This window comes from Olea europaea, chromosome 10 (assembly GCF_002742605.1).
Source record: "Olea europaea var. sylvestris chromosome 10, O_europaea_v1, whole genome shotgun sequence".
NCBI lineage: Eukaryota > Viridiplantae > Streptophyta > Magnoliopsida > Lamiales > Oleaceae > Olea > Olea europaea.
The window spans coordinates 33,193,939-33,212,856 of record NC_036246.1 but is presented as its reverse complement, the minus strand read 5'-3'; the positions used below and the strand labels follow the sequence as shown (position 1 = coordinate 33,212,856).

At 34.0% G+C, this 18,918-nt stretch overlaps 1 protein-coding gene and 1 long non-coding RNA gene across 4 annotated transcripts; one reads left to right on the top strand and one right to left on the bottom strand.

The window, feature by feature from the left end:
- Positions 1-3,560: 3,560 nt before the first annotated feature.
- Positions 3,561-7,617, top strand: LOC111401896 (elongation factor 1-gamma 2-like). Of its 3 annotated transcripts, none has more exons than XM_023029870.1 (8): positions 3,561-3,696; positions 3,851-3,903; positions 4,967-5,116; positions 5,199-5,259; positions 5,344-5,396; positions 5,524-5,625; positions 5,736-6,246; positions 6,965-7,617. In XM_023029870.1, exons 2-8 carry the CDS (start codon positions 3,895-3,897, stop codon positions 7,342-7,344), a joined length of 1,266 nt encoding a protein of 421 aa, XP_022885638.1. In that variant the 5' UTR covers positions 3,561-3,696; positions 3,851-3,894; the 3' UTR covers positions 7,345-7,617. The 3 variants fall into 3 exon arrangements, with proteins under 3 accessions (XP_022885638.1, XP_022885639.1, XP_022885640.1); XM_023029871.1 differs by having other exon boundaries at positions 3,630-3,696; positions 3,825-3,903; XM_023029872.1 differs by having other exon boundaries at positions 3,649-3,696; positions 3,869-3,903.
- A 201-nt stretch (positions 7,618-7,818) lies between these two features.
- LOC111401898 lies at positions 7,819-9,695 on the bottom strand. The gene is made up of 2 exons (XR_002704133.1): positions 9,233-9,695; positions 7,819-8,338 (listed from the first exon to the last, which is right to left on the bottom strand). It is a non-coding gene; the product is annotated as an uncharacterized LOC111401898 (long non-coding RNA).
- Between the last annotated feature and the right edge of the window lie 9,223 nt (positions 9,696-18,918).

Here is an 18,918-nt window from a genome sequence, read left to right as displayed (position 1 = left end):
GATAGGGGGAATAGATCACATGATAAATCTTTTAATGTATATTCTTTTGATATAAATTGTTAAATTTATCTTGCAAATCATTTTGTTTGTCATAATCAAAAAGGAAAAAATTGTTGACATATTGTTGACTTAATCCTAATTGTTTTGACTATAACAAACAAGATTATTTTTATTTCTAACAAATTCTTTTTAGTGATGATGGTTCAATGTTCAAATCAATCATGTATTATCGGACTTCAAATGAAGATCAAAGTGAAAGTCATGTATTCAAGTCAAATTATTCGAGACAAAAAGCTTAAGAGATAAATGCAAAAAAAAAGATCAAGATCAAGAGCGTGAGAGACGACATCAATGAAAGATCAAGAAGAGGCATACTTCGGAGCAAAGACTTGATTTCTTTGGCAAAATGTAAAGGTACTAATGCTTTAATATTTGGCAAAGAATAGTTAAGCTCAAAATCTTGCTATGCATTAAAAACAATTTTTGTGCACTAAGATAATTCGAATGCAACCTTTTTGAATGACTTAAAAATGATATATGAATTTTTAAAACATTTTTATTATGAAAATTTAGTTAAAAATATTCTCCAAAAGTCCATACACTTTAAAACTTTCAAATCGGAACAAACGAGGCCAAAACGTGAAAAGACCGCACTGCCGGGACTGTCAACCGCCTAGAGAGGCGGTCGACTGGCCATGAGAGGTGGTTGACCGGATCCTCCAACGGTCCAGAATTTGACCGTTCTGAGTTCTAATTTTTACTATACAAACGACTATATTGGTCTTCCGTACAAGAGGCGGTTGATTGGACGAGTCATCCGCAAATTCAGATTTTTTTAAACATTTTGGACTCTATAAATACCCCCAACCTCTTGCATTCATTATTATCACTTCCAAAAGTATTAAACTGACATACATTCAAGTTTCAACTCTCTACTCTTTATTTATTTGATATTCATTGACTTTTGAAAAACTTCTGATTGAGTTTACTTTTGAAAAGCATTTCATTTATCAAAGTTTTCTTCAAACCTAACACTTGAGCTTCACTTATTACCATTCATTAAAGTGTTACCCTACTTCTTTCTATTGTACTCAACTTTGAATATATCTTCATTGTGGAAGAAGATTCATTTCTTGTAAAATTTACTTTTGATTGAATTGTAGGTCGTGTTGAGGTCCCGGAAAGCTCAACGTTGTAAAAAGATCAGTGCTCCTTGTTTGTAAGTTACCGAAAGCTTTGTAGTGGTTAGATTGCACCATAAGTCAATCACATTTAGTGAAAAAGGCCTTGCTCATGACGGAGAGCTTGATAACGGGGGACGTAGATCGTGATTGGATCGAACCTCCATAACACATCGTTTGCATTCTCTATCACTTTCTCTTGTTATTTTTCCAAGTTATCTTGCTTACTCTTTATTATATTTGCAAATTGTTTTTATTAGCACTTATTATTGAAAAAGTTTTAAATAACCAATTCACCCTCCCTCTTGGTTAGTCATTCTCGGGCTTTCATATTTATAGTGAAATAGCTCCATTTGCCACTCAATTTTAGTTGTCTTTATCCACTTACGCAGCCATAAAGAGGGAATTTTCCTTCTTTCAAGGAATTGTCGGAGTCATAATGCGGGAAAAGACTTTCAAGATGCTCTTCGGACAGTCCACCGTTCTACCCTGTGAGAAGTCATAGTCTTAGTCAAAAAGCACCGCAATAGTTCAACATGACAATATAAATCTTTCAAATGGAGCTCAATGTGGAAAACGTGATTAAAAATCATATAAGCTACATCAATTTCTATAATGGTGGCCCTCAAAATCACGGTATGTGGGATCTCTGCCTTTAAGAATATCGGCCATGACCGACATCTTGAGCCTCATTTACAAAAAAAAGACAGGAAATGATCAACAATAGCAACATCAAACCATTGTTTAAATCGGAGTTTTTATTTTAGAAAGTCAAACATATTTGAAACTGGTCCCAAACTCGCATCTAAGATCACCACCGTTATAGTGGCGGTGTGATCCACTTCAACCTGAGTGACCAACAAAATCTATAACATTATTCCTAGGTTTTAGACCCTTCTACGGCTTTGGGCTAGCCTGGGCAAAAAAATAGAAAAAATAAATCAAACTAATCAAATCTAATCGATTCGGATTGGTTCAGTCGGTGCGACACGGATAATTAGTTTGGTTTGATTTTCTTTTAAACATAACAATGGTGGGTTTGTTCAATCATGGTTTGAAGTTTCAAACCATTGGTTAACCGAACTAACCCAATCCAATTACATTTTTACTTTTTTTTTTTAAATTTTTTTTTAAGAAAAATAAAAATCAAAAGATAAGCAATAATCTCATAACTATATCTTGATTTTCTCTAATTTATGACGCTGCTGGTAAGTAGTAGCATTGAAAATTTCCTTTCATAAAGTCATTATGTTATACTTGACATTTTTTCCATACTCAAGCCGTAGACTACAAAATACATAAAAAGCAATAAAATTTTAAAATTTTATGTTGAACTATCTCTATTAACCCGATTTTTTTATTTGTTAGTCAATAGTTTTTGAAATATAAAATTACTTGGTTATTTTAGCTCTGGTAATTTAAGTGGACCCAAAACTTTGACATTTTTTTAAAAAAAATTTCAATTTGGATTAAAAGTCCAAACCGACTAACCGAACCGAACCGAACCATGTATTTTGGATTCGGATTAAGAATTAGAGTGGGTTGATTTGAGTTGAAATTCGTCCAAACCAACTAATTTGATTTTGGTCTTGGATTTGAGTCGAAACCGATTCAAATAAAAAATTGCACTCAATCCTACTTTTGGACAAAGGTGGGAAGTTCGACATTATAGGCCAAACTCTTTCACATGTCAAGTCAGAAAGCGAATAGAGACCGAACTATGAATAGGTGCTTTCTATTGCACATGTCGAAGTATCCGATTGTCAACTAATAAGCAAATTTTTAGATGCTTATCAGTGTTTTTAGATTTAAATAATTGCTAATTGAATGAATTTTTATATAATTTGTAAATTTTTCATAGTTAAATTCTTCCCTCACTGACTCGGAGTTTTATTCAATTTACTAATCAAATTTTATGGTTAAACATAAAGAACTTAATTATTAAAAAAATCAACTACATGGTTTAAAAATTCAATTAGTACATCTTTAAAAAATTTCTATACAAACATTTCCATCTGATTAAAAGTATCATATTATTTTATGGTAATACAAATTATCTCGACGTAAAATTCAAGAGAGATGCTCCTTGAACAGGCCCAAAAACGGGGGGCCATGTGGCGCCCCCCTATTGAAGGGTGGGGCTGAGGTTTTTTGGGAAAATTCAATAATAATAATAATATTCAACAAAATGTATGATTTTCCTATTTAGAAAAATTATTTTTATTTGAGTGTATCTAACAATGACCGCTTGGTTTAACCAAATACCCGTCCAGTGTCTCGACAGAGTGCTTTGGGATCGGTGATTGTCTGATACCTATGGATGAAAGTGCTACGAAAATGAAAAAATAAGGAAATAAATGCTCCTATTTGAATGTTAGGGACCTCCACTGCTAATTTCTCTGGACGACACACACACTACTATATATATATCCACCACATTTTCACAACAAACCCTAAATCTTCTTCTATCGCATAATCTTCACTCTCTGCAAGCGGCTTCTTTCACTCTGTCCAGGTGATCCATTTGTCTTCTATTTTTTCTAGCTATTCTTTTCTGATCTATTTCTTATTTCTCTGTATTTACGATTATAATTGCTTATTGGGTTTGTATGTTTGTTAACGTCATTAATTTTTTGGAGAAAGTTTTTGGGTTAATTGATGATTTTCAGATTGATTTCGTTATAAAGGGTGAACAATTTGCTACTGTGAAGCCATGGCTCTGGTGAGTATTTCTAGTTTCTCGATTACTTTTCTATTTTTTTAAATTTTTTTTTTTGACAGATTATTGTGTAATTTAACAGATCTGCGTGTGCCTTTTTTTTTTTTTTTTTTTTAAATTTTTTTTTTTGACAGATTATTGTGTAATTTAACAGATCTGCGTGTGCCTTTTTTTTTTTTTTTTTTTTAAATTTTTTTTTTTGACAGATTATTGTGTAATTTAACAGATCTGCGTGTGCCTTTTTTTTTTTTTTTTTTTTAAATTTTTTTTTTTGACAGATTATTGTGTAATTTAACAGATCTGCGTGTGCCTTTTTTTTTTTTTTTTTTTTAAATTTTTTTTTTTGACAGATTATTGTGTAATTTAACAGATCTGCGTGTGCCTTTTTTTTTTTTTTTTTTTGTAAAATCGTGTATTTTTCTAAGTTTGAGAAGAATAATTTATATATGTGAGACGTTAATCGATATATGTTTTTTTCAATTGAGTTGAATCAGAAATTCCGGTAATATTTGATTGGTTTTTATGGAATTCAACATTGTTAATCATAGTTATCTTGTAAATTTTAAATAGTTTGTAGATGTGTTGAGAAGATCTATTGGCGATATATAAGAAAAGATGGAAATAAGTATGTGAGCTTACGATGGATCCTTCAGTTGAAATTTATGATCTTGTAAATTGTAATCTTCATTATTCTTCTTAATTTAGCAAAGGCATTTTTACTTTATGGTGGTTTTTGTGCGTTTGGCGTGATCCAGCATCCAAGGCCAGTGAGTGGCTTTTACATTGATATGCATCCTGTGCATTTTGAAATATTATTTCAATAAAAAAGTTAAATTCTTAAATTTAACACGGCTGCCTTCTGTAGGCTTGAAGTTATCATTCACAAGCTTCAGCTTATAAATATCCAATATGTTACTTATTTGGCCCTTTTACTCAAATTATTGGAGTTTGCATTTATTTGTGGTAGCATATTACTTTGACATTAGTAGATTTTAGTGCATACATGTGTGTCTGTGCATGTATGTTTTATGATTTGATGTAATCTCTTGACCTTGTTTGGTGTCAGGTTCTACATGCGAGTAGTACAAACAAGAATGGCTTCAAGGCACTCATTGCTGCAGAATTCAGTGATGTAAAAATTGAACTTGTTAAGAATTTTGAGATGGGTGTATCAAACAAGACTCCTGAGTTCCTCAAAATGAATCCTATTGGAAAGGTATGCAAGATAACACGGGGGAAAACATGTGATGCTAGTTATGGTGTTCCATTTTTTCCTGATCTGAGTTTCTCTCCTGTAGATTCCTGTACTTGAAACTCCCGATGGTCCAATATTTGAAAGCAATGCTATTGCTCGATACGGTGAAATCATTTCTCTGTTCCTTTTTAACCACCTGATTTATTTTTAGTGTTTATTTTGACATTTTTTTCTATCACTTTGTGCAGTTACACGGCTGAAGGCAGATAACCCCCTGTATGGCACTTCCTTGATTGACTATGTAAGCATTGAGATTTTAGTTAATCTAGTTTTATTTTTTTACTTGCGTAATGAACTCTTTGTAAAGAATCTATACTTTTCTCATATTCTCTTATGCTATTTTTTTTTTTTTCCGTTTATTTTGGTAGGGCCGCATTGAGCAATGGATTGACTTTGCCACTACTGAGATCGATGTTAATATTGGTCGTTGGTTATATCCGCGAATTGGTATAGCTATATACCTTCCTCCGGTATGTTGAAACTTGATGTTCATTCGCACTTACATACATGTTTAGTACTTCATGGACAAACGAAAATTTCCATGACTATTAACTCACTCGCATTATCTTCGTGTTGTAAGGCTGAGGAGCCTGCAATTGCTGCATTGAAAAGGTCGCTGGGAGCATTGAACACCCATCTGGCTTCTAACACCTACTTGGTTGGTCATGGCATCACACTGGCTGACATTATTATGACATGCAACCTGAGTGCTGGATTTACGCGTATCATGACTAAGAGCTTTACATCAGAGTTCCCTCATGTGGAGAGATACTTCTGGACCATGGTTAATCAGCCAAAATTTCATAAAATATTGGGTGATCTGAAACAAACAGAATCTGTCCCTCCCGTTGCATCCAAGAAGCCTGCACAGACTAAAGAATCTGCAAAACCCGAACCAAAGGATGAGCCAAAGAAAGAGGCGAAGAAAGAAGTAGTGAAGCCGAAAGACGTAGCAGCAGAGGAAGAAGAAGCACCCAAGCCAAAGCCTAAGAATCCATTGGATCTTTTACCTCCAAGTAAGATGATTCTGGATGAATGGAAGAGGCTGTACTCTAACACCAAAAGCAACTTCCGTGAGGTTGCCATTAAAGGTGATTATTAATTTATTATAAAGAATTTCACTTCTGGAGCACTATAATTATATTGAGTGTTTACATGGTTTTGAGAAATGCGTATTTTTGACCTCTTATTGCATCTGTCTCTCTCTCTCTCGCGGCCAACATGAAATCTATTATCTGAAAAGTATCATTAATGAGTCAAACTCTATGTTCTAGTACTAAGAAATGACCTGTTATTAGTTGGTGATTTATTCAAGTGGAAACTCTACCGACTACTTAAATCAGTCAAATATCTTTAGATTCCTTGTCTGAGACTGTAACAAATAAATTCTTATGCTTTTCCATTAAACTTTCTGGCTGATTAGTCACTTCTGATTTTTCTATCACAACCAATACAGTATTAGTCATTGCTACTTGCCATTTGGCTGGATTTGTATGACTGTAGTGATATTACTTCTTTGAATAAAAGCAATGTTCTGACTCTTAACTTGCGAACAGCTCTATTCATTCAAATATCACTGGCTTGGTATCTCTTTATGTCATCTTGTTTTTCTTCCTGTGAAATCTTTGAGTAGTGTTCAATGTGCTGAGACGTGTTATTTTTTATTCTAATTTTGCTTATAACTGTCTTCTTTCATATTTTTCTTAATCATATCAGAGATTGTGAATTCACTAATTCAAATAATTGGGTGAAGCACAAGTGGTTAGTTTTACTCTTCCTGGCCAGGCTTATGGTTTTCTTAATTCACAGGATTCTGGGACATGTTTGATGCCGAGGGATACTCTCTTTGGTTCTGCAATTACAAGTACAACGATGAGAACACAGTTTCCTTTGTGACTTTGAACAAAGTGAGTGGCTTTTTGCAGCGAATGGATTTGGCCCGCAAATATGCCTTTGGGAAGATGTTGATCATTGGTTCTGAGCCCCCATTCAAGGTGAAGGGATTGTGGCTTTTCCGGGGTAAAGAAATTCCTCAGTTTGTTCTTGACGAGTGTTATGACATGGAGCTCTATGAGTGGACCAAGGTCGATCTCAATGATGAGGCTCAAAAGGAACGTGTCAACCAGATGATTGAAGATGCAGAGCCTTTTGAGGGTGAGGCTCTGCTCGATGCCAAGTGCTTCAAATGAAGATACATATTGTTCCCGAAGGTTTGTGTAGTTTAAGGACGTAGCCTACCTTTATTTTGTCATCCAAAATTCTAGGTTATCCCTGATTCAATAGGAAGTTGATGAAGTTGATCAGAATTGTTTTTATGTTGGTGTTTTGTAATTTCTGATTTTTGTTCCGGGTGATTTTGTTATGGTATATTTAAATTCGAAAGGAAACATTTGGGTTTAAAAGTTTGCTTGCTAGTTAATGGCGTTATGTTTGGCTTAGCTAAAAAAGGTAGTTATTTTTAAGTTAGTGTCTGTTCGATGTAAACCCTGAATTGAATGATGACTAACATTAGACTCGTGTTTCAATTTGAATAGCCAAACTGCATACATTCATCTTCCTATAGAGTGAGGAAACAAAGAACCCGAAAATCAATTTTCTGTTGATATCGTTGCAAGAAAAAGGCAAACATGACTAAACCGGTAACTAAACCCAAAAGCTTGAAGTAGAGATGAAGATTCCCAGTACATGGAAACAATATTTGAATTGTCTAAATTGTCACCATAACTAAAAGTCAGGTACTTCGGTTTCAGAGCATTTTGGTAGCTTGTAATGACATGTACATCAAACCCAGTGGCTTGAATTGTCGACAGAAGTTTCTAGGAGGAAACGCCATTTCAATTGTCTCCATAACTCGATTAGACCGATGACTACAATATTACGTAGACATTTTGATTGAAAACTTGGATTTGCTATTGGCCAACTGAAACACCCTTTTCTGTCTCTCACTTCTCTACAACGTATAAACCTTCCTCAGCAATGGTACGTAATCTGAATATATGCCGTATCACACAAAAATGGGACATCAGCATACAAACCAGCAAGTGCACACATCATCCTTAGTTGCTCGTGGAGACAGAAGAAACCTTGGACGTTTGGATAATATAGGTATGGCGTGTGACAAGAGACCTTCTTCCTGACTGAAGGGAGGTGTTGATGTAGTAGAAAGATGATAGCACTTGGTTTCTGCAATAACAGTTAGTAAAATGCCACAAGTTTAACATGGTTTATACTTCTTAAAAGACGATCAACGATTTTGATGCAAAAAGAGAATGTTTAACAATGAAACGGACACTCAAAAAGTTACAACAACCAAGGAGGAAAGATGCAAAACAAACGGATAATCTCCATTTGAGGTATATCCTTGTTTTACAAATGTGAACAACACAGGGCCATTTCAATCAGATCTCAACATTTTCCAGCGTTTCCTTGTCTTAAAACTAAAATATATTCAGATATATGCAACATAAAAGGATTTGACATCAAGCTTTTCCGGGAATCAATTGCCAAACTCCAAAGTAGCGAAAAGACTGTAGCAATTTAGTTGGTTTGTGTTACACAGACATGATGATGGTTTCAACATCGTCAAAAGGTGTTCACTAAATTCAGTTTAGAAGCTAAATCTATGTTACCGTTATCGGGAAAGAGGGAAGCATTAGGCATACATCAACATGACCAGCGGTTATACCCGTGGAATTTTACCCCTCATAGAGATGCACACAAAGAAGAAGAACAAAAACTAGGCCTTACTCTTGAAATTCAGAGTCGGCTATATTAAACTTTTCTCGCTACTTTCGGTACAAATTAGATCCATTCTCTCTTCTAATACCAGTAGCCTCTAAGTATATGCAAAACATGTCCTAATCATTTAAGTTATCATTTCCTTAACAATAATCAGTCAGCCAACCTCTGCTTGTTATATATAGTATTCATTTATTTTATTTTATTTTTTTATCTCGGTTTTAGTACGACAAGCATCTGTTGGGATTTTTCACCCAATATCCGATTTTTGTCGTCAATTCTCACGCATAGCAAGAATAAAAATCATGCAGAAAATTAAAGAATACATAAATTGTTCACCCAGTTCGGTCAAGCCTAATCTGGGGAGCTCAGAGGCAAAAGTTCCAAGCCCGTCACTATGCAAGAACCTCACAAGAAAGAGCAACCGTTTGTTTACAAGGTTCGGATCTCAACTCACACACAATCAGATCATCAATCCAACAAAAGGATCTCACAATACTCCACCAAATCGAAACCTGACCTGGACCAAAAATAGTATCTGACTTCACAGTTTAATATCTACCGAAACAAGGCAAAAAATTGCTCAAATACAACGCCAAACATCGGCTATTACTCGCTGAAAAACGGACCAATTTTCGGGCCAAAATACCACCGGACCATAGACCACAAAACAGCCAAAATACTACAGTTGATACCCCATCAACACCGGTCACAATTTCAGATTTAATACAAGAGAAAAACTCCTTGTGAAATCACCAAGAGAGACCCTTCGAGAGAGAGAGACAAGAGGAAGAGAAAATGAAAAAAATCTCCCTTTTTGAAAAAAAACCGTCCACCATGTTTTAATTAAAAGGGGATCTAATTTCAAACATTGATTAAAATCAATGGTCCATGCTTTTTCCAAAGAAAAACAAATCCATGTGAAAACTAATTTGCCAATAGGAAATTGTCATGTGGCCAACAAGTTGTAAAAACATTTTGGCACCTTTAAAAAACGTGTTTTGGTTTTGAAAACATTTCACAATCTTCACCTTGTTTTCACAAACCCCTAGCTCTCTCTAGTTGCTACAATGCATGTGACGGTAATGATTTTTGCCCTACATCATCGCCCTTAGTACCTGCAAAAGATATTAGCTTGTATCAATATGTAGTAAAGATAAACATGACTTAAACTTACCTACATTTAGAATTTTGGTTCCCATATCAGATGGGTTATCATCGGTATGAATATTTTCAAGTATAACATCACCATAAGCAATTTTTTCACGTATGAAATGATACTTTACCTCAATGTGTTTAGATCTTTCATGATAAACTAGATTTTTGCATAAAAGTAAAGAACTTTGACTATCGGTGAAAATAGCAGGTGACACTTGCAAAAAATTCAACTCCCCCAAAATTCCTTTCAACCAGATACATTTTTTTACAGATTCGGTTATTGCCACATATTCCGATTGAAGTTGTGACTTCCATGTGATGCAATTATCACCCAGTGTAAAGAAATAGGCGGTAGTAGACTTACTTTGATCTTTATCACTAGCAAAGTCGGAGTCTACATACCCCTTAAAAGTGAATTGTTCGGATCTTCTTTCAAACACCAATCCCACATCTAATGTCCCGGCAATGTATCTTAAAAGCCACTTTAACCCCGCCCAATGAGGTTTCCCCGGATTAGACATGAATATACTTAAGAAACTTGTAGCATAAGCCAAATTCGGCCTAGTAGTAATTATAGAAAACATGACTGATCCTATGGCATTAGCATATGGGATATTTTTCATTTCTTCCATTTCACTTTCAGTTTTAGGAGAATGAGATGATGATAAATTCATATTGGCTGCAAGAGGTACATTAACTTTATTGGCTTCTTTCATGCCAAACTTGGTTACAACTTTGTTCAAATAAGCACTTTGTGTTTTAGTTAAAATGTTATCTTGCCCATTTCTGTTGATAACCATTCCCAAAATTTTCTTGGCATTTCCCAAGTCCTTCATATCAAATTCTGATTTTAGAAGCCCTTTAAGTTTCAAAATTTCAGATTTACTAGAGCTAGCCCATAGCATGTCATCAACATATAGAAGTAAATAAACTTCACTACCAGCCCTAGTGTTATTATAGAATAGACAGTGATCATATTCACTCCTTTTGAAACCAATCTTCAACACATATGTGTCAAACCTAATGTACCATTGCCTTGGACTTTGTTTGAGCCCATACAATAACTTTTGCAACTTGCACATATAATCTCCCTTCTCCTTCACCTCAAACCCTTAAGGTTGATTCATATAGATCTCCACATCTAATTCACCATGTAAAAATGCCGTCTTGACATCTAATTGTTATAGTTCCCCATTGAACTGAACAACTAGTGCAAGCATCAACCTTATGGTCTTATATTTGACAACCGATGAGAAGATCTCATTGTAGTCAACACCCTCTTTTTGAGTAAATCCTTTGGCTACTAGCCTGACTTTATATCTCAAAGGGTCAGATGACACAACCCCGTCCTTTAGTTTGAAAATCCATTTGCATTGAACAACTCTTTGATTTTTCGATTTTTTTACTAATTTCATGTATTGTTTTCAAGTAAAGATTTCATTTCTTCTTTCATTGCATCTTTCCATTTTTCAGAGTTAGAGCTATTCATAGCCTCTTCATATGATGAAGATTCTGAATACTCTAAAGATTCACCCGAGATAAGGGCAAAGTCGGTCAAATTATTTATTTCATATCTTAGATTTGGTTTGATTTGCCTCCTTTCCCTATCTCTCACCAATTGATAATCTTGAGCACTTGTTTCAATAGTGGGAACATTTGGGCTTTCAATCCGAGTTTCGACTTCACCCGGACCTACTTCACCTTCATCCGTGTCAACAACATTTTCATCAGATTGTTGTACACCCTCGTCAATATTTTCATGTTGAGTGGGATTTAACCTTGTTAGTTTCACCTCATTCCGTGAAGTAGTCTCATTGTTTTGCTCTTTAGAATTATCAATTTTGTTCTTTAGGCATGGCATTTCGGATTCATTGAAAATCACATTTCTACTATTAATGATTTTAATGCCTTAAACGCCTAACACCCACAACCGGTACCCCTTAACACCTTCCGGGTACCCAAGCATCACACACTTAGTAGCTCTAGGGTCCAATTTTCCTTCAATTTGATGTGCATATGCCGCACATCCAAACACCCTAATATGAGAATGGTTTGGAGGTCTTTCCCATCCAAAGTTCCTGTGGAGTTTTAAATCCAACAGAACTACATGGAGATCGATTTATAAGATAAGCAGCTGTACATACAGCCTCCGCCCAAAAACCTTTTGCTAATCCAGAACTGATTAGCATACATCTTACTTTGTTCATTAGAGTTCTATTCATTCTTTCTGCAACCCCATTTTGTTGCGGTGTGTGCTTAACGATTCTGTGTCTTACAATTCCTTTTTGCTTACAGAAGTTATCAAACTCAGCATTGCAAAATTCTAATCCATTGTCAGTTCTTAGAGTTTTTAACTTCTTATCAAGTTGATTTTCCACCATCTTCAACCTTCGGAATTTTTGAAAAGTCTCGGATTTAGATTTCAATGGATAGGTCCAAACTTTTCTGGAGTAGTCGTCAACTATAGAAAGAAAGTACTTATTCCCTCCAAATGTAGGATGACTTTTCGGTCCCCATAAATCTGAGTGGACATAGTCTAGAGGCCTAGAGGTTGTATGTGATCCAGTCTCAAAGCTCACCCTATGTGACTTGCCCAACACACGTTTCACAAAATTCAAGTGGCTCAATCGTATCCTTCCCAAACAACTTTTGATTACTTAGATACTTTAAACCTTTATTTCCTATATGTCCCATTCTGTTGTGCCACAATTCAGATTTATTTTCCGTTATGGTCAAAGATTTAGCATCTTGAGGGATAACCGTCTCTCCCAAAAGATAGTACAATTCATTTCTTCTTGGTCCCTTAAAGATTACCAAAGATCCCTTCATAACTTTCAAGGTGTTATTTTCAGACTTGAAAGAATGTCCCTAATCTTCAAGAGATCCCAACGAAATGAGATTTCTTTTCAAATTTGGGACATGTCTCACATTCTTTAATTTCTTGACCATGCCATCATGCATTCTGATAGCGATATCACCAATACCGAGAACACTTTGAGAGTTATTATAGCCCATATATATACTTTCCTGGGTTCAATTTCTTTGTAATTGTTAAACCATGATTTATTAGGACACATATGAAATGTAACCCTGAATCCAAGATCCAGTCCATATCAACTTTTTCGTCAAACACAGTCATTACAAGAAGACTGTCTAACTCAGAACAAATTGTAGAATTATTCAAATCTTCATTATTTTGATCTTTTGATTTCTTTTTCAATTCAAAGCAATCACGTTTAAAGTGTCCCATTTTTCCACAGTGGTAGCACTTCTTATTACTTCTATCTTGTGATTTAGATCTAGTTTTTGATTTAGATTTGAATCTTCTATTGTTCGAGTTACTTTCCTTCTTTTCAGTTCTTCCTCTCACAAACATACTTTCCTCCCTTGTATTTCTAGATTCTCTCTTGATTTCCAATTCTCGAAATCTTAACGCATTGATGACAATAGATTGCGTTAAATCATCTCTTGAATATTTTATTGCATTCTTGATATCCCTATAGGAATTAGGTAGGGAATTAAGAAGGATCACTGCAAGGTCCTCATATTCAAATTTTGTCATTATGGGAAAGGCTTTTAACCAAAATGTTAAAGTTACTCAAATTAGTTTCCAAGTCTTTTCCAACATCCATTCTGAAGCTAAACAGTTTCTCTAAGAGGTAAATTTTATTTGGCAACGTCTTAGTCAGAAACAAAGTATCTAATGCAGTCTATAATTCTCTAGCAGTTTTGTGTTCCTCAACTTGTCTTACAATGTTATCAGATAAGTGCAATATAATAAAACTGTATGCAATTTCATTCATATCTAGAATTTCATCAGGCTTAGCTTTTAATTCATCAGAAAATTTTTCTGGATCTTCAAGAGCTTTAGCAACCCTTTGTTGGACCAAGGGTTCGAATCCTGAAATATGGATTTAGCTCTTGGGTAAGTACAAGTGTACAAGCAGCCTTCCACCCTGTACCCTTGGAGGCATAATCTGCGATTTACCTCCCTCACGATGCTCCAGGGCAGGGGTGGTGGGGGACCCGTAAGGTTAGAGTTTAACCTTTAATATGGCTCTCATTTTCTGCTTCCAAACCGAGTAATCCCCCTTTCCATCGAATTGAGACAATTCGACCTTCGAACCCATTACAGGTTCTGTAAAAGAGTGGCTACTACTCGCGGACATAAGTAATTTTTTAATATTTCAGATCACTTATGTTGCAGAAAAAGTTTTGAAAAAAGTTTTGCAGATAAATTCAGATAAGCGGATGACAGAATGAAAAACACAGTTGTATAGCATGCACAAATTGAATAACAGCAGGATTAATTTCAGATTTATAACTGTTGGTACCAAACAATCAAATTACAGAAAACTGGAATATCCTAGTACGTGTTTCTATTCCAATTAAACAATTTATTCAATTCTTGAACAAATTCAAACCACAATAATATTCACATATTCACATATGATTCAAGAACACATGTAAATAAAGTACTATGAACAAAACTGGAATAATCTCACCAAATACTGTGTATAACAGTATTAAACCCACTCCAGTGATTACTGCAGAGTCGGAATCCAAAACCCTAGCTCCAAGAACTTCTGTTCTAATTTCTTATTGGACTACACAGATCAATTAAACACATCAGTATGACAAAAAATTAAACTGTATTTAAAGATTCCTTACCCACGCCTTACAAGGCTCTGATACCAGTTTTGTTGGGATTTTTCACCCAATATTCGATTTCTGTCGTCAATTCTCACGCACAGCAGGAATAAAAATCACACAGAAAATTAAAGAATTCATGAATTGTTCACCTAGTTCGGCCAAGCCTAATCTGGGGGGCTCAGAGGCAAAGGTTCCAAGCCCGTCACTATGCAAGAACCTCACAAGAAAGAGCAACCATTTGTTTACAAGGTTCGGATCTCAACTCACACACAATCAGATCATCGATCCAACAAAAGGATCTCACAGCATCCATCTAGCATGCTCATTTTATCACATAACCCTTTTCTACTCAATCCATAAACAAGACCAGAAGTTAACTACTTCCATTTCATGAAACAATTCCTCAAAATCCTCTTAATTTTTCATTAGATCATAGACACGACTATGAAAAACGAGCATACTTCTTACAAACAGCCTTTTTTTCTCCACAAGGAAGTAATATTACAAGTGTAGAATCAAAATTTGGTTAACCAAAAAGACAAAACTCTTCATAAAACTACATAAACAACATAAGACAAATCCAAGAAGCAATTCTACACTATACTTCCCTTTATTTCAAATAAATTAGATGTATTGATTGGAAGCATACATACCTAACGATGAACATACTTTAAGATACTGGAGGTTTCCATGAACTTGTCTTGCTTGGGAATTGATAAATGCCTAATGCTGGAGACTTGTAAGACAGAGAAATTGTACCAGAATATGGCATAGAGCATCCATCCAGAATCATGGCACAGACTTCAACGTTTATATCATAACATAAACAAAAAATGAATGTAGAGTAACCTAAAAACTAAAACAATACGTACCAAGAGGCACAGAGTTCGTGTCCAGCATGTATGATTTTCCGTTGGATACCTACACATCCTTTTACTAATATATTAAAAGAAAAATGGATATCTTCGTTGCATGATTAAGAAGCTATTCAGAGGTAAAACCGTAAAATAATTCTTCTCACGAAATATTCTTAGATTTTCTTGAAAAAATCACTATTTAAAAAATTATAATACCAATGCATTTCAATATCACTTATTTTTTCTAAATATATAAAAACCAATTCAATATCTCCTTCTTATATTTACTTTTATATATATATAAAATAAAATTACAAACCCCTCAAAAAAACAAACATTGTCATGTCAAAGAAAATCAGGAAAATTGGAAAAGAAAAAAGATAATATTAAGAAATAAATCCAAATGCATAAATGAGAAACATAAAAAAATAAAAAACACTGTTGAAATGTACATACCTGCCTCCAGTTATATTTGGCCAAGTTTTACGGCCTAAATTTCACAGTGTGTTAAGGGAATAAATCCCACATCGATTAAAAACCAAAATATTGACCAATTTAAATAGATCTTAAATCACTCCTTTTAAAAAGGTTGACCTTATTAAGATGGATCCCAAATCTTAACATGATATCAGAGCCCAATAAACTTCAACGAGCTATTCGATCCGATTAAGTCTCAAAAATGAGCACACGAATTTCAAGATTGATCTGCTCAAAAAGAACCACCATCTTGCGGGGGCATGTTAAGGGAATAAATCCCACATCAGTTAAATACTGAAATATTGACCAATTTAAATAGATTTTGGGTCACTCCTCTTAAAAAGGCTGACATTATTAAAATGGATCTTAAGTCTTAACACAGAGGGAATACTTCAAAAAGGAAAAAGGAAGGTTATATTTATTTATTTATTTATTTATTTATTTTTGGGGTTAGAAAACGTGCAATAGAAATAGAGGGCTGAAACCAAAAATAAAAAAGTAAAAGTTATTTTTCAAGCAGTTTCTAGTAGGGGCGTAAGTGGTTCGATTTTATCGATTTTTGACAGATTTTCAAACCAAACCGTTTAAACCGGTTGAGAAAAATCCAAACATAAACCAACCCATTTTGAACGGTTTGAAAAGAAAAAACCTAAACCTAACGATTTGATCTTTTTAAACCGTCGATTTCGCTATATGTTTTTTTGTCTGTCTACTTTTATGTCATTAATTCAATATATATTTATATTTTACTAGCAATAAATTTAAAACAAACTAAGCTTCTGTTTGAACCAAATTTTTGGGACAAAAAAAATGAAAATTTGGACCGTTATCCCACAAGTCCAGCCGCCTTTATTGACCTCCTATTTTATGTGTGGAACCCAAGCTCTTCTCCAATCGTGAATTTTTTCATTATGATGATATGAAAAATAGGGGCTAAATATATCTACTATAAATTTAAATACCAATTAAATCAAAGTGAAATCAAAATAAACTAAAACATAGTTTTTTTTTTGTTCACCTTTTTTAAGCTAATGACGATACAATAACGTTACAATACAAGTCTATTATACTAGATATAAGGTCCAAAAAAAATAATGATGTCCTACAAGATTTCGTGATCATCATATCTGAAAAAAGAATACTGATTAGACAAAGAGAACAACTAACCACATTAATAAAGCAATTATTTATAATATCTAAATATAACAATCACACAAGTTTACGTTTTTATGATGTTACGAAACGCATTTAATTTCAGATTCTTACCTTAATTTGCTCCAAAAAAATATTAATCTGAAACTTTTTTCGTAGCAAATATTATCACCGAAGGTCTAGGATCACTTTGTTTCCGATCTAGTATAATGGACTTCAATTCAACTTTGAAAAGAAGTGAAAAATCTAAAAAAGAAATGTGTGGTGCCGATGACTCAAGACTGTGCTAGGTGTCGACTGGAGTTCATTTAAATTTTGAATAGGAAAAAGACTTTTGATAAATTATGTTAGTCTTGAGATTATTATATATAAATTAGGATTATTGGATAATAATAATATATCTGTATTATAAAATTAGAAATTGACAAAAATACCCGTAAATGACAAAACTATTAAATTTTACATATTTGGATGAATTTTCAAAAAAAATTCATTTTTTCATTTTTTTTATTTTTATATATATTTTTCGTCGGTCCGATTTGGTTTTAAATCGCAATTAAAATTCTCAAGCCTAAACAAAACAATTTTGACCGGTTTGATTTGGTTCAAAATCATTTCGTTGACCGAGTCCATATGGCACCAAACCGACGATTTCTAAAAAACGGTTTCGGTTCGATTTTTCTAATTGGCGATTTTTGCTTACAACCCTAATTTGTAGACCTTTACTTTTTAAAAGTAACTTTTTTGGCTTGATCAGCAAGTAACTTTTAAACAAGAGGCTGTTAATAAAAAGTTATTCATAAGTAATTAAATGTTTATACGTAAAATATATTTAAAATTCAGTTTCAAACAGTATGCTAGGAAACTTGGTGGCAAATGGTCGAGGTGGTCCAATCTTGAATTGAACCTCAGATAATTTGTAAGGTTTGGAATTTGGTTTATAAATTAAACAAAACGAGCAGAATCTGATTCATCAAATAGTATTTGTAGGAACTTTAAATGCTACTGGATACATTTTGAGATGAAGTATTAGCTACATAGTTGATATAATCCATAGATTTGGTGCATCAAGATCCCCTTTTTTTTTTTGACTGTCACACTTACTCTTTTTAATTTTTATTTTATCCTATATAACATAGAACTAAGGCAGTGGAACGAGTTTGGTTTAATTTTCTTGGTATTAAAATTATAAAGCAAATCTCGAGACAATAATTGCATAGTATTAATGCATATTGGCACTTCTCACTAATTAAGTTGACTCTTTTGACCAACCAATCAATCAATTTTAATTATTTATATAATTTCACAATATCTATTTTTTACTTTGCAATTTACTGTAATCTTATTACAGTTAAGAGTTTAAAAATCTCATTGTTAACTAGTGAGCTGATACTAAATTGCTCGTTAGAGAAATGCTTGTAGCAGTTGTGTTTGACATCAATGATATTGAATAGCATTACTTAAGTTATTTGTTATTCGAGTATTGGTGCAACTGGCGAGGAATTAGATGCATTTACACCAGAAGCAGTAGTTAGTGAGAGAAGGAGAGCAATGGTGCCTGCCACGTTCATTTTTGGAGATTATTTCATTGATAATGGGAACAAAAATAATCTGCCTTCTTTTGCTAATGCTAACTATTTTCCTAATGGTATTGACTTCCCTAGCGCAGCTGGGCCATCTTGAACTTGAACCAGAAACCTTGCCCGTGAAGTAAATCATCGCACCTAC

Coding starts and splice junctions, on each gene's coding strand:
- LOC111401896 (XM_023029870.1), top strand. Junction 5,117..5,198: donor AAATGAATCCTATTGGAAAG/GTATGCAAGATA, acceptor TCTCTCCTGTAG/ATTCCTGTACTTGAAACTCC. Junction 5,626..5,735: donor TAGCTATATACCTTCCTCCG/GTATGTTGAAAC, acceptor TCGTGTTGTAAG/GCTGAGGAGCCTGCAATTGC.